The sequence below is a fragment of the Schistocerca piceifrons genome, chromosome 3, assembly GCF_021461385.2.
Source record: "Schistocerca piceifrons isolate TAMUIC-IGC-003096 chromosome 3, iqSchPice1.1, whole genome shotgun sequence".
Lineage (NCBI taxonomy): Eukaryota > Metazoa > Arthropoda > Insecta > Orthoptera > Acrididae > Schistocerca > Schistocerca piceifrons.
The window spans coordinates 67,910,286-67,934,750 of NC_060140.1; the positions used below are offsets into that span (position 1 = coordinate 67,910,286).

The window sequence follows — 24,465 nt, forward strand, 5'->3', positions numbered from 1 at the left end:
ACTGGAGTTTATCTATCATCTCCGTAACGCTTTCACGATGACTAAATGATCCTGTAACGAAGCGCGCTGCTCTCCGTTGGATCTTCTCTATATCTTCTATCAACCCTATCTGGTACGGATCCCACACTGCTGAGCAGTATTCAAGCAGTGGGCGAACAAGCGTACTGTAACCTACATCCTTTGTTTTCGGATTGCATTTCCTTAGGATTCTTCCAATGAATCTCAGTCTGGCATCTGCTTTACCGACGATCAACATTGTATGATCATTCCATTTTAAATCACTCCTAATGCGTACTCCCAGATAATTTATGGTATTAACTGCTTCCAGTTGCTGACCTGCTATTTTGTAGCTAAATGATAAAGGATCTATCTTTCTATGTATTCGCAGCACATTACACTTGTCTACATTGAGATTCAATTGCCATTCCCTGCACCATGCGTCAATTCGCTGCAGATCCTCCTGCATTTCAGTACAATTTTCCATTGTTACAACCTCTCGATACACCACAGCATCATCCGCAAAAAGCCTCAGTGAACTTCTGATGTCATCCACAAGGTCATTTATGTATATTGTGATGTGTGTGTAGGTATGTCACGTTGTTGACATACCTACCTTACCTCCGAGCGAATGGACTCTCCCGTCCCACGTCACCGGCGTGCGCACGATAGAGGGAAACACAGTCACTTGTGAGCGAGCGGTCCATCGTAACGGTGCCTCTATGTTGGATCAAGATTGAACGCGCCAGAGGTTGTACAGCACGACAGTGTCATCAAGATCTTCAATAGGCGTGCGGGGAATCCGCATTGCCGTACAGAGCAATGGCACGCTGGGTAATAGCCTTCAACGAAGGTCGCAAACTGTGGCACACATGCATCTGGCAGGTCGTCCTAGCATCTCTGAAGAAGAAGTGCATGCTGTTGCCGCGGTAGTGGACAGTGATCGATGACATACGATTCGTGAGCTCGCCCACGAAACCGGACTAGCGCATACGTCTGTGCTTCACATCGTGAAGGAACACCTGGGCATTTGAAAAATTGCATCACGATAGGTTCCGAATGACTTGATGGGAATGCAGAAATGTATGCGTTACGACGTTGCTCAGACGCACTTGGAGGGACATCAGCGCGAAGGAGAGGCTTTCTTACGCCGTATCGTGGCACTGGATGAGACGTGGGCCACATCATACCAGCTAAATCTGAGACGCCAATCCAACGAGTGGCGTATTTATGGGTCACCGGTAAAGTCGAAAGTGCGTCAGAGCCCCAGTATGGTGAAAGTTATGGTGATTCTCGTATACGACTCTGATGGTATTATCCTAATGCATTACGTTCCTCCACGGCAGACCGTCAATGCACAGTATTAATTTTCGTTTTTGGAGCATCACCTGCGACCAGCTTTGCGGAAGAAGCGGCTACACTTTCTACGCAACCCACCCATCATTTTTCACGACAGTGCTCTGTTCAGTCGATGAGAGTGGGATGTACTGTACCGTCCGCCATACTCCGCAGACTTATATCCTTGTGACTTTGGTTTGATTCCGAAGATGAGGCAACCACTTCGTGGCACTAACTTCAGAACTGTTCCAGAGATTCGACAGGCAGTGGACCGCTCCATTCGCACCATCAAAAGAACAGGCTCTGCTAACAGTATGCTACGACTTCCACATCGCTGGGAACGGGTTCTACACAACGCATGTGACTACTTTGAAGGACAGTTATAGGTGCAAACATTTAGCTCTTTTGTATAGGTTGTGAATAAATAGTTGCCACTATTTAAGTTCCAACCCTCGTATGATACCGACCTTGCGATTAATATACAAAAAGCAGAATTAGTTCATTTTGGAGACGACGCTAGTAATGTAATCGATCCAAATAGCGATTCAAGAAATGATTTGACATCGAAATTCGGAAAATTTCTCAGGAATCAAAGGCTGTCGCACTCTTCGTTCAAAAGAGAACGAGAAAATGAGCACAGGCAAACTTTAGTAGAGATGCACGAAGCATATAACTAGTACCACCGTCATACCTTAGCAAAAGATCTTACAGAGAAGCCGAAACAATTCTGGTCCTACGTAGTAAAATCACTAAGCGTGTCTGACCCGTCCATGCAGTCGCTTGTTGAGCAGTCTGGTGTGGCATTTGAAGAGAGCAAAACTAAAGCCTGAGTTTTAAATTTCGCGTTTAAGAAATCGTTCACGCAGGAGAATCGTACAAACACACCGTCGTTTTACCATCGAAGTGACTGACATGTGGACGACATGGTAATAAATACCCACAGCGTAGAGAAACAACTGACACAGTTGAACGCAAATGAGGTACCAGTTTCGGACAGAATCCCAGTTCTGTTTTACGAAGAGTGCTCTACGGCACTAGGTCCTTAATTAGCCTGCATTTACTGCGAAACTCCAGCCTGGTGGAAGGTCTCGACCTGCTGGAAAAAAGACGCAGGTGACTCCTGTAATTAAGAAGGGTGAAAGAACCGACCTGCTACATTAGAGACTGTTGTCCTTAACATCGGATGCTGTAGGATTCTTGAACATATTCTGAGTTCGAATGTAATAAATTTCCGTGAGACCGAACACCCGACGTCCGCGAATGAGCACGGTTTAGTGAACATCTTGCCCTTTTTCATATGATGTACTGCGAACTATGGACGAAGGGCAACAGGAGAGTCCATATTTCTAGATTTCCGAAATCATTTGACACGATACCCCATTGTAGACTTTTAACGACGGTTCGAGCAACTGGAGTAGGTTCCCAGATGTGTATCGAAGGGAACAAGATGCACATAAATCACCTGGCGGACACGGTGGGCAGCAACGTGTGGTTGTGGGCTGATGATGCTGTGGTGCACGGGAAGGATGATACAAGATGACTCGGACAAAATTTGTGGTCGGTGTGATAACTGGACGCTAGCTCTAAATTTAGAAAAATATAAGTTAATGCCGATGAGTAGGAAAAACAATCCCGTGATGTTCTCCTGGGGCATTAGCAGCGTGGTACTTGACACAGTCAGATCGATAAAATATCTGGACATAACGTTTTAAAGCGAAATGAAATGGAACGGGCAGGATTGTAGTGTGAAAGGAGAAAGTGGACCTCGGTTTAGTGGGAGAATTTTGGGAAAGCGTGGTCCACATTTTAAGGAGATTGCTTTATAGGACTCTGCTGCGTCCTATTCTTGAGTACTTCTCGAGTATTTGGGATCCGCATTCGGTGGGGTTAAAGGAAGACGTCCAAGCGGATCAGACGCGGGCTGCTAGATTTGTTGCTCGCAGGTTCGAACAAAAACGCAAGTGTTGCAGAGATGCTTCGGGAACTCAAATGGGAATCCCTGGAGGGAAGGTGACGTTCTTTTGACGAACGCTATTGAGAGAATTTAGAGAACCGGAATTTGAAGCTGACTTTTCAAAATCATTCTGCTGCTTCCAATACACATCGCGCGTGTGGACCACGAACATAACATACGAGAAATTAGCGCTCACATGGAGGCAGATAGACAGTTGCTTTTCCTCTGCTCCGTTTACGAGTGGAGCAAGAAAGGAAATGAGTAGCAGTGGTACAGGGTACCCTCCGACTTCTGCGAATAGTTTCACTCTCAGTTTCAAAACGACACAACGTACTCAATTCTCCACATGTAGAGATAATATACTGGAAACTTCAAAATATGTGGGTGTTCACGCTGATGAGAATTTAAGCTATCCAAAGTAACTAAGGTTTGCCACTCTAGCATTTCTATACCAACATTTACATACATATTTCGCAAGCCAGCGTACGATGCATGGAGGAGGGTACAACGTGCCACCGCTACCATTTCCTCTCGAGGGAAAAACGACTGCCTATGTATCTCCATACGAGCCTCAGTTTCGCTTATCTTCGTGACCCTCACGCGAAATGTGCATTAGTTGCAGTAGAATTGTTCTGCAGACGGCCTCGAATGCCTACGTTTGTTTTAGACTAGGCTGCTCCTGAATACCTGATGATGGATAACTTCCGAAACGTATCATATGAGCTATAAAGTCATTCTTTGCCTGATGTTCGATTTTTACCATTGCGACCCAGTCAGGCTGAATGTGGAATTACTGACTGTTTTAATTTCAAGTCACACAACAAATGAAGAAAGAAATATTTTTTTCGCGTGATGCACTTACAGATCAAATATTTTCGAGTTTTGTCATTTACTTCTACTGTGAAACTTTACTGCTTGCCAAATTTTACCATTACCGATCAACGGCAAGTACGCCATTGGTTTTGATGAGTGAGTTTGCGAGTATCAAAACATGCGTCATAAATGGCCCTACCTTTTGATTGCATTGACTTGGGAGCTAACGGTTATTATACCGTCAAGAGACCATAGACTTTAGTATGTGACGTAACTGTAAACTTGATACGTCGACCCGTCCCTGCGAAAAACAGACGCACGGAGAGACCGTCAGATTAGATATGACGAAACAATTGGTTTTTCGTGTGATATTATTGGAGATTTACAGTTTTCGGATTATTTCCTTTTGTTGTACTGTGAAACTTTCCTTCTTGCCAAATTTCGTGATTCTAGGCTAGCGGCAAATACTCTGTAGGTTTTGATGAATTAGTTTTCGAGTATTAAAACATGTGACGTAAATGACCGTATCTTTTGAATACACTGACTAAGAAGCTTCAAGTTTTTTCAACACTAAGGGGCCATTGACATCAGTATGTGACATTTCAATACGCTACCTCTACGCGTTCCTGAGAATAAAACTGTTTTTATCAGACAGACAACATAGGCATCATATGAGCGCTCCGTTTCAATCGACTGAGGCGTGCAACACTAAAAATTAACTGCAGTGAAATATGGAAAAAGTTTCATTTCCATGTATTCGTGAAAACACCATTGAAATTATGCAGTAGGCTCCCTGTGTGTGATGATCCCAGAGGGTTTCTGTAAGGTGGGCGCAGCTCCTGCGCGTGTCTGCAATGCGGCTTTGTAAACATCTCTAAGGCAAAGTCTCTTCATGGCTCTATACACGGCTATTGTTAATCACCTGTAGCCGTTTGTGCTTCCTAGCTGAAACCTCTCAAATGCGCTGCCGGATGTCAGGGATTCCCTTAAGTTGACTCCACTGTAAGAATGTCTTAGCGCAATTTTTTTTTCACAGATCTGTGTTTATATCGTCATAATTGTCACTCTTTGTGCCAGACGATGATGTATTTACGTTGATACATTCAGCAGCATATGTGGATACTGTCTGCGAAATACGTTGCTGATAGACTTAGTAGCAAAAAGTATTTATCTTAAACGTCACGTGCAATGCCATAGTTTTTCACACATCTCAGTGTTTATGACGTCGTATCTCCTAATCTATGTGTGAGACAATGATATAATTTTGCAGGTCATTGAGCTACACGTGTGGATACTCTCTGCAAAATATGTTTCGAATGGAATTAGTAGAAAAGAAGTAATAAACTTATCGCCATGCACAATATAACAATTTTTCACAAATCTCAGTGTTTATAGCGTCATATCTCCTGAACAATGACAGTTAGGTGGTTCTTACGCCGACAGCAATTGTTGTCTAGCAGTAAGGGTTATGTGTACCAAGCGTGGTTGAAGTAGATCCAGTGGCTTAGGAGGTAATGTGGGATACATACACACTCATACATACATCCTATTTTGTAATATGTTTGGATGTTCAGAGTGTGTGCTGCAGCATTTGTGCTTTTAGGAGTGTTAATTTCATGACTTGCAATTAGGCGCCGGCACAGGTACGGTGACGTAGGGTTGAGACATAGAGACAGTGTGCATTGCAGTTGCAGGCCGTCAACATGGGTCTCCGTATTGTCGAAACAACAGCTGCAGCTGTTTGCGAGTGTCGGCGCATTAAAGGAATATCGACCAATCCTCTTTCTGCGGTGGGATTGAGGAACGTGATTCAGATGTTCGAATTAACTGGCGATTTGGGAATCGCTCCTCGAAGAGGCCGAAGGCAAATTACGCCACAAATTGTTGAAGAAGTTACTGTTGCCATGGCTGACAATGCTGGACGCAATGTACTGTCTTCAAGCAGTGCACGAGACGTACGACCACATCTGATCGTTCTATTGTCCATCATTCGAAACATGCTACGAACAGTTGTCAAAAGGAGTCTGTGGTACGGTTCCAGACTGTCGCGGATACAGATGGTCGTTACACCGAGGAACGTTTGTAGCCTTGGAAGTAAACATGGTACGCAATGAACAAACTTTACCCGTGTAAGTAGGCTGTTTAGGTTTTTATGTCGGTAACGCCACGTAGTGCTCTGTATGAAAATCGCTGACTGCGCTGTGTGCAGTCTGTGGCTGGTTGGACTCATTGTTGAAATATTCACTAGTGTAGTGTTGGGCAGTTGGATGTGAACAGCGCGTAGCGTTGTGCAGTTGGAGGTGAGCCGCCAGCAGTGGTGGATGTGGAGAGAGAGATGCCAGAGTTTTGAGATGTTACTATAAGCGGATGATCTGGACGTGTGCCCGCCAGGGCATATATATATATATATGATGACTTTTGAACATTATTAAGGTAAATACATTGTTCTCTATCAAAATATTTCGTTGGCTAACTATTCCTATCAGTAGTTAGTGCCTTCAGTAATTAGAATCTTTTATTTAGCTGGCAGTATTGGCGCTCGCTGTATTGCAGTAGTTCGCGTAACCAAGATTTTTGTGAGGTAAGTGATTGAAGAAAGGTGTAGTTTATTATTAGTCAGGGCCATCCTTTTGTATTGATTACTGAACGTCAGACTGCGTTGCGCTAAGAATATTGTGTGTCAGTTTGGTAATGATCAGAATAAGTAAAGAGAAAACTATTTGAGTACGTTGAGTTTTGCTCAGCTGTTTTATAATCAAATAACGTATAAGTTTACCAACACAGTTATTCATAATTATTCAAGGGGATGTTCCACCCGCTCATGAGGAAATTAAAATGAGTTTCTTCCAATGGTTTATACGTTATACAAATGTTTCCAGGAAGTTACATTGCCCCACGATCGCTCGTTTACCATGGGTGTCCTCTCAAGTTCTACTATGTAACGTATACCTACGCTGATTCAAGCTGCGGACAAGAATAATATACAGACGAATGAGAGGATGTGTCAGATGATAATAAGTTTGGCTTTAGGAAAGGTAAAGGCACAGCCTAGGCTGTTCTGACGTTGTACTCGATAATAGATGCAAGACTTAAGGAATATCTTTATACGTTCATTGAACCCCTCGATCTAGGAAAATCATTCGACTATGCAAAATGGCGCTAGGCTTTCGAAATCACGAGAAAATGGGAGTTAGCTGTGGATAGAAATGAGTGATGCCCAATATGTACAACAACCAAAAGGGAACAATAAGACCAAGAACAGGGTTCTCGTACTCAGAAGTCTGTGAAACGGGGATGCAGTCTTTGCTCTCTGCTCCTCAATTTCTATATCTAAGTTACGATGACGGAAATGACAGAGGAGTTCAGGAGTATGACTAAAATTAGGGTGAAAGATATAAATGCTAAGATTCGCTTATGGCGTCGGTGAAATTGAAGAACAGTTATAGGAATGAAAGCAATGACCAGCTTACACAGTTCAGAATATGGATTCAGAGTAAACCGAAAAAAGCCGAAAGTAACGAGAGGTAACAGAAATAACAACGGCGAGAAATTTAACGTCTAAGATGGGGAGCACGCACTAGATGCAGTTAGAGATTCTGCTCCCTTGGAAGAAGAATAACATTTCATGGTCAACAACGTGTACATAAATAACGGATCAGCACAGGGAAACGGAGAATTCCTGGCCCGAAGTGTTCTGCTGGTATCAAACATAGGCCTCAATTTGAGGAACAAGGTTCTCAAAACGTACGTCTGGGACACAGCAGATTGTACAGTAGTGAATCATGGTCTTTTGGGAAACAGGAATGGAATTGAGAAATTGTGATACAGGAGGATGTTGAAAATTAGATGTACTGATAAGGAATGAGGGGGTTCTCCGCAGTATCAGCGAAGAAAAAAAAAAGGAAAACACTGACAAGACGTAAGGTGGTAAAAGAACATGAGATATGGAAGTGTAAATGCAGTGTGGCTAGGGCCTCCCGTCGGTAGATCGTTCTCCTGGTGCAAGTCCTTCGACCTGACGCCACTTCGGTGACTTGCGTTGCGATGTGGATGAAATGATGATAAGGACTACACAACATCCAGTTGCTGAGCGGAGAAAATCTCCGACCCAGCCGGGAATCGAACCCGGGCCATTAGGTATGACATTTCGTCCCGCTGACCACTCAGCTACCAGGGGCGGACATGAGGTGTGTTAGGTATCAGGAAATAGCTTCCAGGGTACTAAAGGGAGTGGCAGAGTATAAAACCTGTATGGGATGACAGAAGCCAAAATACGTCAACAAATAATCTAGACAATAATGTCGAAGTGACACTCTGAGCCGGCCGCAGTGACTTAGCGGTTCTAGACACTTCAGTCTGGAACCGAGTGACCATTATGGTCGCAGGTTCGAATCCTGCCTCAGGCATGGATGTGTGTGATGTCCTTAGGTTAGTTAGGTTTAAGTAGTTCTAAGTTATAGGGGACTGATGACCTCAGATGTTAAGTCTCATAGTGCTCAGAACCATTGGAACCATTTGATAATCTGAAATGAAGAGTTTGGCACAAAAGAGGAATTCTTCGTGGGACACGTTAAACGAGTCAAAAGGCCGATGGCTCAATAAATCGAAAATGTTCACCAATACATCTATATTTTCTCATCTGGCCTTATTGACTGTTTTATTTATTGGCACAGATGTAAGCAGGAATGCAGTACACTGTGGAAGTGCGGTCAGTAGTCGACTGAAGTGGTTGAAAGTGGATGTTGGATCAGGGAAGAAGATACATGATTTTTCTGAATCATTTTCATACTCTAAAGTATGTTGAGGAGGGACCTTGCTAAATTATGTTCCTGTGCAGAAAATTCAATAGAGAATCCACGGAAAGCATGATACATGTAAATTTCTTGAACGTAGTTAGAATATTTGTATCTATAATTTCAAGCTTTGGAAATACTGAGTAACGAGTCTAAGTTCTTTCTCATTTCCAATCTGACCAATTGAAGTAATTCTATAAAAGTTTTTTATAAAGTGTTCAAAGATAAAATAGAAGTTCTGAAGTTAATTTTATCACAGAATCCTTATGTTTTGTACAGCATATGGCGAGTCAGTGACCATGGCGACTTTTCTTTTAAGTGGCAATGGACTTCTGACCGCTACAGAAGACGACTGGCTCTTTCCTTTTCGGTGTAAGGAACAAACAGGTAATTTTTATGACAAAGATGATTCTCATATGTAATTTTTATTGTGGTATACCTTGTTTACACCCAGAAATATTTCTGCGTAGATATTGTTTTATTTTTGTCTTTGAGTGTTGTTTGTGACTTTGTTTTAGTTGTTGTTTCTTGAACTGAACTGGTGCACCTGCCTTAAATTTTTTTTAAATTGGGTGTTTCGTGCAGGAGCATAATTGCAGTAATAGGGTAGACACTGCATACGTTTGGGAAGAATGGTGATTTCTTCGTAAGTTTTTTGTGGAATATTAGGTATTGGATAGTATGTTTGAACTAACCCCTAGGCTTTCACTTAGGCGAAATGACCTATTCCAATCAGTTTCATTTAATTAGAGAAACACTGGAAAACTGGGAAAATGTAAAAGGAAGACGTGCCACTGGACTATATCAGAAGCTTGTTCCTTATCTACACGGATGTCTATTAATACTGTTCAATACGCCATACTATCGAAGTGTCGCTTGGTCTCTGCTGTGTAACATCAGTACATGTAAAGTTTTAAATTGCAACATGAAGTTGATACGCTAGCATGGGGTCACTGTAATGTTTGGCTGACATGTGTAATGTGTATAAGTTCCAAAATTCCTTTTTGTTTATTTGTCTTTTTGATATGTTGTGTGTTCTTATACTTAGATTCTTGTATTTCAATTCGGTTTTCTATGCTATTTTGTAGTTGATAATTTTAAATACAAATTCAGAGAGCCTTGGCATCACATTTTCAGCTGGTAAAGATTGCAGATTTTTCAGAAGTTCGTTTTGCACATTATTTCTACTAGACACAGTGCAAATGCAAATAAAAATTAGAATGTTGATGGCATTCTGTAGTGTAACTCAGTATCTTCATAGCGTATGAAATAGTGCTCACGAAGGTGAAACGTTATTGAAAATTTGAGAAAGGGACAGATAGTAATCGTCTGTATTACGAAGCACCAATAACATAACCTCACATTGAATAAGCAGCTACTTTTAGGTATTTTAGATGTGGAGATATCATTGTAACACTTTAAAAGCATCAGAGAAAAATTTAGATGTGTAGATATTTGATATGAGGCGACATTGTGCATTACACCAAATTTAGACCTACAACTGGCATTAATTACTTCCTTCCACTACATGGGATAAATCTAGGTTGCCTATTTATGTACTTTCCTATATTGTGTAGTATTTTAAAAAATGGTTCAAATGGCTCTGAGCACTATGGGACTTAACATCTCAAGTCATCAGTCCCCTAGAACTTAGAGCTACTTAATCGTAACTAACCTAAGGACATCACACACATCCATGCCCGAGGCAGGATTCGAACCTGCGACAGTAGCGGTCGCGTGGTTCCAGACTGAAGCGCCTAGATCCGCTCGGCCACCAGCGGCCGGCTGTAGTATTTTTCCCAACACGTGTTTTCCACAGTTACAGGGTTGGTCATGTGCCACATCGCTAATTTAGGTCTAAAAATGAAAGCCGGTTCGTAACGAACACTTAACTAAATTGGAACATTAACACTGTGTATCCATGTTATTGATATGTTCATGTTCCTCCAAAATACTAAAAATGAAGTGTAGCTGCCTGTTTAGCGTGTTATTTATGGGCCACATGTCTTTGGGCATGAAAATAGCCTTAGGACATTTAATTTGAAAGTTCACAATCACGTCTTACCGACTGATTTGTCAGATTTGTGTGTGTGTGTGTGTGTGTGTGTGTGTGTGTGTGTGTGTGTTTTAGACGTCGAATTAATACTGTGACAATTTAGATGAGAAAAACAATCATTAGTCTTCAGTCTAAGTGAGGAGGAATTACAGGACATCCTGAGTGGAATGAGCAGTCTGCTGAGCACAGAATATGCAGTAGACTGAAGAAATATGAAACTAATGAGGACTGACAGAAATTAGATTAGTGAGAATTTTAACATCAAAATTGGAAGCCACAAAGGTGACAAAGTGAAGGAATGATGCAACCTTGGAAGTAAAATAACATATGACAGACGAAGAAAGGCGGTCGCAAAAAGAGGACTAAAACTAAACTAAACTAAACCCATCCCGGACAGGCCATGAAGGCCGAAAGGTACCGACTGGCCGCCGTGTCATCCGCAGCCCACAGGCGTCATTGGATGCGGATATGGAGGGGCATGTGGTCAGCACACCGCTCTCCCGGCCGTATGTCAGTTCTGAGACTGGAACCGCTACTTCTCAATCAAGTAGCTCCTCAGTTTGCCTCACAAGGGCTGAGTGCATCCGGCTTGCAAACAGCGTTCGACAGCCCGGATGGTCACCCATCCAAGGGCTAACCCTGCCCGACAGCGCTTAACTTCGGTGATCCGATGGGAAACGGTGTTACCACTGCGGCAAGGCCGTTGGCAAAAATAGAGCAAACAGAGAACTAGCACAGACAAAGAGGACATCTTTTCCGGAAAGAAGTCTACCAGTACCAATCTGGTTTTAATAAGACAAAGAAGTTTTCGAGTACACAGCATTGTAAGGAAGTGACAGGACAAAGCCGATGCCTGGTATCGGTGTGCACTGTAAAGCAGTGAAAATAATTCGCGAGCGTGATCTGTGTCATAAACTTTCGCAAACAGATAAGGCAGCGTTCTGTTTACTAGGTCGCAGACATGGAAATGGAAATGTCGTGTGGCTAGGGCCTCCCGTCGGGTAGACCGTTCGCCTGGTGCAGGTCTTTCGATTTGCCGCCACTTCGGCGACCTGCGTGTCGATGGGGATGAAATGATGATGATTAGGACAACACAACACCCAGTCCCTGAGCGGAGAAAATCTCCGACCCAGCCGGGAATCGAACCCGGGCCCTTAGGATTGACAGTCTGTCACGCTGACCACTCAGCTACCGGGGCGGACGGTCGCAGACATATTCATACATTACTGGCCATTACAATTTCTACAACAAGAAGAAATGCAGATGATAAACGGGTACTCATTGGACAAATATATTATACTAGAACTGATATTTTCACGCAGTTTGGGTGGATGGATCCTCAGAAATCAGTACCCAGAACAACAACCTCTGGCCGTAATAACGGCCTTGATACGCCTGGGCATTGAGTCAAACAGAGCTTGGATGGCGTCGACAGGTACAACTGCCCATGCAGCTTCAACACGATTCCACAGTTCGTCAAGAGTAGTGATTGACGTATTGCGACGAGCCAGTTGCTGGGCCATCATTGACCAGACGTTTTCAATTGGTGAGAGATCTGGAGAATGTGCTGGCCAGGGCAGCAGATCATTTTCTGCATCTAGAGAGGCCCGTACATGACCTGAAACATGCGGTCGTGCATTATCCTGCTGAAATGTAGGGTTTCGCAGGGATCGAATGCAGGGTAGGGCCAAGGGTCGTAACACATCTGAAATGTAACGTCCACTGTTCAAAGTACCGTCAATGCGAACAAGAGGTGACCGAGACGTGTAAACAATGGCACCCCATACCATCACGCCGGGTGATAGCCAGTATGGCGATGACGAATACACGCATCCAATGTGCGTTCACCGCGATGTCGCCAAACACGGATGCGACCGTCATGATGCTGTAAACAGAACCTGGATTCATCCGAAAAAATGACGTTTTGCCATTCCTGCACCCAAGTTCGTCGTTGAGTAGACCATCGCAGGTGCTCCTTTCTGTGATGCAGCGTCAAAGGTAACCTCAGCCACGGTCTCCGAGCTGATAGTCCATGCTTCTGGAGACGTTGTCGAACTGTTCGTGCAGATGGTTGTTGTCTTGCAAACGTCCCCATCTGTTGACTCAGACGTGGTTGCACGCTCCGTAACAGCCATGCGGATAAGATGCCTGTCATCTCGACTGCTAGTGATACGAGGCCGTTGGGATTCAGCACGGCGTTCCGTATTACCCTCCTCAGCCCACCGATTCCATATTCTGCTAACAGTCATTGGATCTCGACCAACGCGAGCAGCAATGTCTCGATATGATAAACCGCAATCCCGATAGGCTACAATCCGACCTTTATCAAAGTCGGAAACGTGATGGTACGCATTGCTCCTTCTTACACGAGGCATCACAACAACGTTTCACCAGGCAACGCCGGTCAACTGCTGTTTGTGTATGAGAAATCGGTTGGAAACTTTCCTCATGTCAGCACTCTGTAGGTGTCGCCACCTTCGCCAACCTTGTGTGAATGCTCTGAAAAGCTAATCATCTGCATATCGCATCATCTCCTTCCTGTCGGTTAAATTTCGCGTCTGTAGTACGTCATCTTCGTGGTGTAGCAATTTTAATGGCCAGTAGTGTATATAGCTCTGAGTACCTTCCAGAGCTGGATGTCGCTTCAAGGGTCATTCATTCCTCAGAAGTGTCAACATAGTGTAATATAATCACACATCCACCGACAAGAGCAGGCAAATTGCCCGTTGAACAAATAAGTTCACACACTAAGCAACAGTGCATTAGCGCAACCCTTACCGTTAACGTATTTTAAGTTTCCGACGCGCAGAGCGGCGTAGCCCTCGCGGTCGTCGATGTTGATGAGCACATGACGACGCGGGAAGCTGGTGCCACCACGTAGTAGCGATGGCCACATGTCCACTCCGTCCAGGCGGCCCAGAGACCGCACGTCACCCCCTGTGAAACGAAAGTACGTTACACATTACCCTAGTATTTCATTGCAGCAGTTGCAAATAAGGCACTCCGTCTTCACAATTGGCCCATCGGGACCATCCGACCGCCGTGTCATCCGCAGCGGAGGATGTGGACAGGAGGGGCGTGTGGTCAGCACACCGCTCTACCGGTCGTTATGATGGTATTCTTGACCGGAGCCGCTGCTATTCGGTCGAGTAGCTCCTCAACTGGCATTACGAGGCTGAGTGCACCCCGAAAAATGGCAACAGCGCATGGCGGCCCGAATGGTCACCCATCCAAGTGCCGCCCACTCCCGACAGTGCTTAACTTCGGTGAAGTTGCAAATACATAGTCCAGTATTTGGACAGTCCAGTGGTGGAGACAGATTCAGAGAGTTGCAACGTACGGGCTGGCTTGTTCGTAAGTACGGGACACTTCAGAGAAACGGGAAATTTGGAAATTTGTACTGACAGTCCTATGTGGTTGTAGACATCAAGTAATATACACTATACGATGAAAACTATCCGGCCACATATTAGTGGACATGAATATGGGATGTGTCTAGCCTTCTTCTTTATGATGGGTTGAATTCTGCTGGGGACAGTTTCGGTGAAGGTGTGAGAGTGGTGTGCAGGTATGGCAGGCACTCTTCTTCAAGAGTAGTGATGTTGCACGTTGGAGTTTTGATCGAAGACAATATTTTAACTCACCCCGAAAGTGTTCCATAGTGTCACATGAGGACTGTAGGCAGGCCTATCCATTTCAGGACTGTTGTTAGTCACAAAAAATTGCCTTACAGATGCTACTTTATGCCAAGGTAGACTAACGTGCTATTCTTCAAGCAATCGTCATCTGCGAACTGTTCTTATACTACATGCAGTACACATTACCATAAAATGTGTTGACATCCTTCCACATTTTCTTGAGCGCAGTGATGAAGCCAAGAAAAACTGCCCCATAACTTAACACCAACCCCTCCGCACTTCGTTGACAAACTACAGATAACGGTAGGTAAAGTTCTACAGGCATTCACGAAACCAAGGTCCTTCCCCCGGACTGCCAAATGGCGTGATTCATCATTCCAAATCACTCTTCTCCAGTTATAGCCATGTACCAATCCAGACCGTCACTAAGCATTTACTACGGAGATGTTTGGCTTACGACGAGCTTTTCGAACTTTGTAACCCACTCTTTCCAATTAGATGCGCGCAGTCTTCGTGCTAGATTGACTACTGGTAGCCGGCCGGTGTGGTCGAGTGGTTCTAGGCGCTTTAGTCTGGAACTGCGCTACCGTAACGGTCGCAGGTTCGAGTTCTGTCTCGGGCATGGATGTGCGCGATGTCCTTGGGTTGGTTAGGTTTAAGTAGTTCTAAGTTCTACGGGACTGATGACCGCAGATGTTAGGTCCCATAGTGCTCAGAGCCATTTGAACCATTTGACTACTGGTAACACTTTGGAACGCAGGAGCGACTCTTTCCACCGATTACATGCGATTTTTACAGCCATGATCCTCAGTTCTCTCTGGTCCCTGTCCGTCAGCACTTGAGCACTGGCTGCTCTTGGTTTAGTTGCGCTTGTTCCGTCCCGTTTCCACTTCACTATCACCTCTCCAATAGTTGACTTGAGCAGCTTTAGAAGGGTTGAAACGTCCCTGATGAATTTGTTACTCAGGTGACATCTAGTGAGTAGTCAACATTGCATTCAGTGAGCCCTCCTGACTCGCTTATTCTGCTGTTACTACTTCTCTACTGACAACACAGTACTTGATGGTAAATTTCACATTACATTCATATGTACGAGTACTTTTATTCTCATAGTTTGTATGCACAGCGTTCTTAGTCTGTACAACTGATGTTTTTTCTGTGTTAAAACTAATCTCGCACAATGATGAAATTTTAATTACCACTGTACATTGGCATGGACATATTGGAGTACGAGATTGGCAAAGTTTAGGCAAGATCTTCATGGTGTGACACTCCCCATTTCCATCTGTGTGAAGGTAACAGACAGAGACCATTCATAAATGAGATTTTCACTCTGCAACGGAGTGTGCGCTGATATGAAACTTCCTGGCAGATTACAACTGTGTGCCGCAAAGACTATTCCAGAATGAGATTTTCAGTGTGTAGCGGAGTGTGCGCTGATATGAAACTTCCTGGCAGATTACAACAGTGTGCCGCACCGACCGAAGTGGCCGTGCGGTTCTAGGCGCTGCAGTCTGGAACCACTTGACCGCTACGGTTGCAGGTTCGAATCCTGCCTCGGACATGGATGTGTGTGACGTCCTTAGTTTAGTTAGGTTTAGCTAGTTCTAAGCTCTAGGGGACTAATGACCTCAGAAGTTGAGCCCCATAGTGCTCAGAGCCATTTGAACCATTTTTGCCGCACCGAGATTCGAACTCTGGGCCTTTGCCTTTCGCGGGCAAGTGCTCTACCATCTGAGCTACCCAAGCACGACTCACGACACTTCTTCACAGCATCAATTCTGCCAGTACTTCGTCTTATACCTTCCAAACTTCATATAAGCTGAAACTTCCTGACAGATTAAAACTGTGTGCCCGACCGCGACTCGAACTCGGGACCTTTGCCTTTCGCGGGCAAGTGCTCTACCATCTGAGCTACCGAAGCACGACTCACGCCCCTTCATAGAAGCTCTTCTGCTTGCCCACGAAAGGCAAAGGTCCCGAGTTCGAGTCTCCGTCCGGCACACAGTTTTAATCTGCCAGGAAGTTTCAGACAAAGACTAGATTATGCAAAACAGATTGTAGGTGACTTAGTGAATAGTTCCCATGTAGATAAAAACATATTAGCAAAAGTTAAGAATAAAATAATAGTATGAGACCAGTCGGTTATCTCATCATGTGAAACAAAAATTCTTTTGTCTGAGTTCACGGTTTCACGGAGATATAACCTGATAAAATTTTCTCGAACTTCCACCCACGTATTTATCCTCGAGCTTTCTGGCGAGTGCTCATCTGCCTTTGTCATGTGGTAACAGTTGTATATTCGTCGATGCTGTTGTCATTATATGGCCATGCCACTCTCTGTGATGTCAGTAGTACGCCTTCCAGAGCCAGATAAGCTAGAAAGGTAAAGATCCTGTTACGCGCCTGTTTCAACTTTCCGAAGGCCGGGTCCCAAACTATGCTTAGCTGTAGGCCTACTACTTTATTGACGGTCTTGTCAAGCATTCTTATTCCCTTAAATTTACCGAAAGTGGGGGCTCGACTGAGGGGGATCCTAATTCCTGTCCAGCTGTTGTCGATCGTTGGCATTTTTCCCTGTAAGCTTGTAACCGACTACTTTCTCCAGTATCCTCTAGCTGAATTCTATGTTCAAAATTACTTCAGGACTGACTCTTCCTCAGGAAAACGCGGAGGCTAGGAGCAGAGCTGCCACGCCCTGCACATAAGGCACACGTAATCGTGCATTTAATCCGTTCGCTCAAACTCACGAACTTTCCTATGTACAAAGATGGAACGGACATCAATATTTTCTGGAATAGCTGTACTACCGGTATGTTTTTATTTTACCTTTATGTGAGGTAATCAATTTTTAAAGTGGTAAACGCGAAATGTACGAAATTCCAATTCCTAGTGACGTTAGCGAATTTTCAATATGTAGGAGCTTTTTAGTTACTAAGTTTAGGCGAATACATTAAGCAAACGTAATGTTGAGAAAACCGCACATCATATTTTCATGTGCCGTAAACCGGAACTCTGTCATGATTCTCTACCATGAGATAATTTAAGTTATATGTGACGCAGGTTGCTGCAGTAGCGCGTGAAGGCCACAGCGATCGCCCGATAGCTTTCATTGCAAGAAACAGAGCGATAGTTTTGTAGTTAACCTGTCATTACGTTTTATTATCAAACTTCCTAATTATTTGTATCACAACAAAATTGATATGCTATTTAATCGAGGTGGGAAACTTTATCTTGTTGCTTTGGAAGCAAAAAACATCTAACGACAAAATTTACTACCTTAGGATGGAGACATAAATGCAAACTGTGAGACAGTTCCCTTTTGTGCGATCGACACTAAGATCCTGAGATTAATTTCGCTCTACAACTACATTTACAAAAATATTTCGCAAGCCACAGTACTGTGCGTACGTTGCACCATTTCTTGTCATTTCCTTTCTAGTTCAGCTCGCAAGCACAGCGAAGGAAATACGACCATCTATACTCTCTCTCCTCAGGCTCCACCAGCTGGTACCACCGTTGTCTTCCACTTTACCTAGTAGGAATGCATAGTGATTACTGATTGTGTAGGAGCGAGTTATTAGTTTACTACCTTGAGGAGCCAGTTATGAAGTTTTAATGCTTTACATCCATCTAGTTGCTTTCACTATGCACTTTGTCGATCTTACTGGTGTGCAAACCTGTTCTTCCGCGTATATACAGGGTGAGTCAACTAACGTTACCGCTGGATATATTTCGTAAGCCACATCAAATACTGACGAAACGATTCCACAGACCGAACGTGAGGAGAGGGGCTAGTGTAATTGTTTAATACAGACCATACAAAAATGCACGGCAGTATGTTTTTTAACACAAATCTACGTTTTTTAAATGGAACCACGTTAGTTTTGTTAGCACATCTGAACATATAAACAAATACGTAATCAGTGCCGTTTGTTGCATTGTAAAATGTTAATTACATTGTAACCTAAAGTTCCGTGCATTTTTTTATGGTTTGTAGTAACCAATTACACTAGGCCCTCTCCTCACGTTCGGTCTGTGGAATCGATTCGTCAGTATTTGATGTGGTTTACGAAATATATCCAGCGGTAATGTTAGGTGACTCACCCTGTATATGTCAGAGCAAGAATTTCGGGCACAAGTGATGGCAGACATTGCGAGTTCCATTCAGTAAAATTGAAGTAAAAATATTAAACAGTGTCCTACTCTTTCGGATTTACGCTGTGTTTAACGGATTCAGTCTGAAGATCTCTTCATTCCACGGTAGAGTTTTGAAGCAGACATATGACATGAGCCAGCACATTGGTACAAGCAAAAAAGTGCATGCTCCACAGAAAATAACAGTAAAAACCAAATAGGGCGCTGGATTCTGATTTTTAAACTTAACGTTATATACTTAAGCGCCAAAGAAGCTAGTACAGGCAAACGTATTCAAATACAGAGATATGTAAACAGGCAGAATTCGGCGCTGCCGCCAGCAACGCCTATATAAGACAACAAGAGTCTGCCGCAATTATTAGATCAGTTACTGCTGCTACAGTGGCAGATTATCAAGTTAGGGGGGGGGGGGGTTGTTATAGTGGGTGTACGAGCGTTGGGACACAGCATTTCCGAGGTAGCGATAAAATGGGGATTTTCCGGTAAGACCATTTCACGGTAAAACATCAAATCTCCGGGATTGCTGCGGCCGGGAAAGGATCCTACGAGAAGGAGACCAACGACGGCTGAAGAGAATCGTTCAACGTGACAGAAGTGCAACCCTTCCGCAAATTGCTGCAGACTTCAATGCTGGTCGTCAACAAGTGTCAGCGTGCGAACGATTCGACAAAACATCATCGCTACGGGCTTCCGGCGAAGAGGGCCCACTCGTGTACCCTTCATGACTGCACTACACAAAGCTTTACGCCTACCCTGGGCCCGTCAACACCGACAATGGACTGTTGATGTGTGGAAACATGCTGCCTGGTCGGAAGAATCTCGTTTCAAATTGTATCGAACGTGTACGGGTATGGAGACAAAGTCATGAATCCATGGACTCTGCATGTCGACAGGGGACTGTCCAAGCTGGTGGACTCTGCAATGGTGTGGGGCGTGTGCAGTTGAAGTGATATGGGATCCCTTGATACGTCTAGATACGACTGTGACAGGTGACACGTACGTAAGCATGCTGTCAGATGACCTGCATCCATTCACGTCCATTCCGACAGACGGGCAATTCCAGCAGGACAATGCGACACCCCTCACGTTCATAACTGATACAGAGTGGTTCCACGAACACTCTTCTGAGTTTAAACACTTCCGCTAGCCACCAGACTCCAACAGACGTGAAAATTATTGAGCATGTCTTTGCTGCAACATGCTGTTCAGAAAAGGTCAGCCCTGCATGATTCATGGCCTCAGTTACATCCAGCACTACTTCAGACATTGGTCGAGTCCACGCCTCGTCCTCGCGGGGGCCGTACACTATATTAGGCAGGTGTACGAGTTTCTTTAGCTCTTCAATGTATTATGGTGTGACTTCTGAGGGAAATGGATGTCCTCATGTGAACCTCTGGATAGTGACAGCTGATTAGGGCTTCCTTATCTTTCTAAACGACTGTGCGAACAGTGCTACCGTTTTTTCGGCAAACGCTGTCCCGTGTCCCCCCCGGAGATGCGAGCTGGAGGATTTGAATGCCGTGTCGGTTAATTGGGCCTTGGACTCTTGCACGTGTCTTACCTGTCTCTTCCCAGCTAACATGAATGCTTTCAATTTTTGCGGTCCTCCGTCGAGGTGAAAGGATGGGAAAAGCAATCCATAAACGATACAGCCACTGGTGGTATTGACTCTTGATTGCAATTATTATTCTGCGTCAGAATCGACTACTTGTTCAAAGCAACGAGCAAACAAGTATTCTCAAATATGTTACGTGACAATTACAGAGAAACCTGGTCACTTAACAAAAGAAGAGGAGGAGGATATACAGAGCTTGTCCAACTATTCTTGAAGCAATTCTTCTAGTGCTGATAGGAATTCGACGACAGAATTCGGAAGTTTACGTGATGCTAGCCACTATACTTGCCGACCTACACAAGCTGCCACAAAGTGGCACTGCACTAGCTATTATGCAATGGACCGCTTGACCTTGAGTTGTGGTATTAATTTGCTTTCACATTCATAACTGCAGATAAGTAGCACAGGTGAAAATGAACGTCTCGGTAAGGCCTTGCGTTATTACCGTCGCAGCAAATCGTCAGGTTGTAGTTCGAGCTGCAAATGTTAGCACTAGTGGAGTTTCGTCCCAGCAACGTTACTCTGACTGTGGCGGCCGTTGTGCTTATGATTTCCTTCCACGCGCGCTTCGTTGAGACGACGCAAGAAAAGATGAGCTAGCTATAATTCTGTTGGCTTATGGCATAAAAATAAGTTCTACCACAGTGGCGTATTGGTTGTGAATTAATTATGCAAAAGTCTCATTTGCTGTAATGTAACGTTACCAGTATTACAAATCAATATGGGTTCAAATGGCTCTGAGCACTATAAAGTATTAAAATCCTTCAAGTTTTTGATAATCACTGTATTGTTCAAGGCAGGTTTGTTTTCTTTCAAGTCTTTGTGATCTCAAATACCATCATTCTACTCGGTAGATATCGATAAAATCGACGTATATTGTTGGTGCTAACAAGGGAAATTTCCCATCGCACCCTCCCTCCCCATCCCCCACCCCCCATCCTCAGATTTAGTCGTAAGAGGGACCAGTGAACATCATCTCAAAAAGTGGTCACTGATAAAGCATAAAAACAGGAAGAGGGTGTACTGAACTGTGAAAAAAATATAAAAACAGAGTGAAATGTCCAAGAACATGTAGTCAATGTAGAGGAGCCTAAAGCAGCAATGGCGTTGTGGTTAAGTGGTAACGGTGTTGGACTGCTAAGCGGGCGAGCCGTGCTAATTCCTCCCTCATCCCAAGGTTTTTTCCTTCTTTTTGTTTTCGCTGTTCGCTGTATTCAAATTTGTGTCTGTGTCGTGGTGTAATGTCCGTTTGCAACATCGAGTTGTAAGGACTGTTTGCCGCTGATGCTGTAGTCTACAGGAAAGTATTATCACACGAAAGTTGTGAACAAATCAATCAGGATTTGCAGAAAATAAATGCGTGGTGTAATGACTGGCAGTTATCTCTCAATATAAGTTAAGTGTAACCTACTGCGTCTAACAAGGCGAAAATCCCCATTAATGTACAAGTACAAAATAAATGCCCAGTTTTTGGAAGCGGTAGCGTCCGTCAAGTATCTGGGTGTGACTATTCGAAATGATCTCAAATGGAATGATCAGTAACACATGTAACGGGCAAGGCGAACTCTATATTGCGGTTTATTGGTAGAAGCCTGAAGCGATGCAGTCCTTCAACAAAAGAAATAGCTTACAATATGTTAGTTCATGCAGTCTTGGAGTATTGTTCGTCTGTATGGGACCCTTACCAGTTGGATCTGATTCAAGAGATTGAGAAGGTCCAAAGAAGAGCGGCAAGATTCGTGACCGGTAGATTTAGCCATCGCGAGAGCGTTGAATAGGACACACTTGCAGATAGACCGCGCGCTAAGCGGGAGGGGCTGCTCACTAAATTCCGAAATCCGATCTTCACCGAGGATTTAGAGAATATATTATTACCACCAGTTTCCAATTCGCGCAATGACCACCATTAAAGATAAGGGAAATAAGAGTTCGTACTAAGGCATTCAGTCGTTTCTCCCTCGCGCGATCCGGGAGTGGAACAGAGGGGGGGAAATATGACTGTGGCGCGAATTGTGCCCTCCTCCACACACCGTTTGGTGGCTAGCCGAGCATATATATAGATGTAGAAGGGGCCTATAATGAATGTTGATGCTTCAGAACTACGTTATTAGCAGCCGAAGAGAAGTGGGCTTCGAATGGAACCCGCAAACGTTTCCTGACAAGGCGACAAGACAACCGAATCCTCCACCGAAAAATACGTCTGGTGTGCCATATACGGCACTAGCGACAGTACGTGTGTCATATGACAGGAATCTCTTATCGACACACCTAATTTGAATGCCTGGTGATTTAGTGAGATATATGCCTCCTGAGCCGATTTAGGCGTTCGTATGAATTTGAATGTGATCACTCCCAAGGATATGATGAAAACATGATAGTTTGACACATAAGCTCCAACAAACGACCACAACAGTTTCACAATCACACAGTTTTTCTGTTGTCTTTCACAACATACGTTTTTAACGTTTTTGAAATTGTGTTCCGTTTAGGAAATATTAACTCTTGAATTCGTTTGTTGTAACGTAGTGCACACCCGTTTATTTGTTGTTTTCGTTTCTGTAAGACGTCTGTGCGGTATCTAGGCTGCTGTCACTGTTCATCACATTTGCTAGTGACGGTAATGTATGCTTACAGCATGATTCATGTTCTGTAACCAATACATTGTATGCCGGCTGCCTAGTGCAGGAAGAGAACAAACTTTTGAATGACAGGACGGATAGTTCATAATGTTGGGGAAAAAAATAAATCGCACAAGAGAGTTTCGAACCTAGCTACTGCCTTTTTCAGTCCAACACCGTGACCACTTAAACACTCGTTCACTTTATTCGAGCTCGCATTTGTTAAGCTTGGATGGTTCACCTTCTTCCTCGTTTGAAAGGCTAACCAATGGGTCGTCTTACCACTAAATCTGAGGGGAAGCAATGGGAAGTTTCCCTTGTAAGTTAAACTTCGACCTAAATTGAGTATTAGGTGCAGAGAACGTAGAAAGGAGAACTTTTTCCGTACGTTGAGGAAAGACATAAGAGGGAGAATTTTATCTGCCTGTTATACAATGATGACACTTTAGGTATGCGTGTGCGCATATCATTGGCAATTACAGTATAAATTACGGACCGAAGTTATAAGATTTTGTGAAAGAAAATCATAGAGTTTTTCGTGTTCGAACTCATTCGTTATCTTCATTTTTCAGTTGACGCACATTACACGAGTTCGCGTGTTGCTGTAGTGTTACAGGTGTCAAATCATTGAAGATGGTAGTAGTTGTGAACACAAGGTAGTAGACACAACGAGTACCGACATGTTCCTTATAACAAGGAGCGAACCGGATATCTACTTACCTTCGACAACTTGTAGACCTTCATTGTACGTCTTCAACACGCAAAACTTAATCTTATGTTCATCCGAAATAATTATTGAAACAATTCCACGTGAGCGATGTTACACCGAAAAAAAAAATCTTCAGATTCTTCATAGACGTGTGGGGGGTGGGGGTTACATGAGCCTCCTTGTACTCTCGTATCTAAGCCTCTGACATTATCTATGTAATCGTTCCAGTTTAAGCTGTACGTAATTGTGACTTATGAGCACTTAGTCAAATTGACAGTTTTCAGATTTGTGTCTTTCATCATGTAACTGTAACTTAATGGATTCCATTTAGCACTCATGTAGTGGATAGCCTCAAACTTTTACTTATTTAATTTCAACTGCCACTTTTCGAAATATAGAGATAACTTGTCTAAATCGTTTTGTAATTTGTTTTGATTTTCACTTGACATTACTGGTCTGTAAATGACATCGTCATCTCCCAACACCGAGCGAGGTGGCGCAGTGGTCAGCACACTGGACTCGCATTCGGGAGGACGACGGTTCAATCCCGTCTCCGGCCATCCTGATTTAGGTTTTCCGTGATTTCCGTAAATCGCTTCAGGCAAATGCCGGGATGGTTCCTTTGAAAGGGCACGGCCGATTTCCTTCCCCATCCTTCCCTCACCCGAGCTTGCGCTCCGTCTCTAATGACCTCGTTGTCGACGGGACGTTAAACACTAATATCCTCCTCCTCCTCCATCTGCCAACAATCTATGAGGGTTGCTCAGATTGTCTCC

The 24,465-nt window shown here is 43.9% G+C and overlaps 1 protein-coding gene across 1 annotated transcript in view; it reads right to left on the bottom strand.

Moving 5' to 3' along the window:
• The window catches only part of LOC124788397 (arylsulfatase B-like), a 375,465-nt gene that overhangs the window by 64,544 nt on the left and 286,456 nt on the right, over positions 1 to 24,465 (bottom strand). The window contains 1 exon segment of the mRNA XM_047255663.1: positions 13,730 to 13,888. Within this exon segment, the coding sequence (XP_047111619.1) occupies positions 13,730 to 13,888 (159 nt within the window).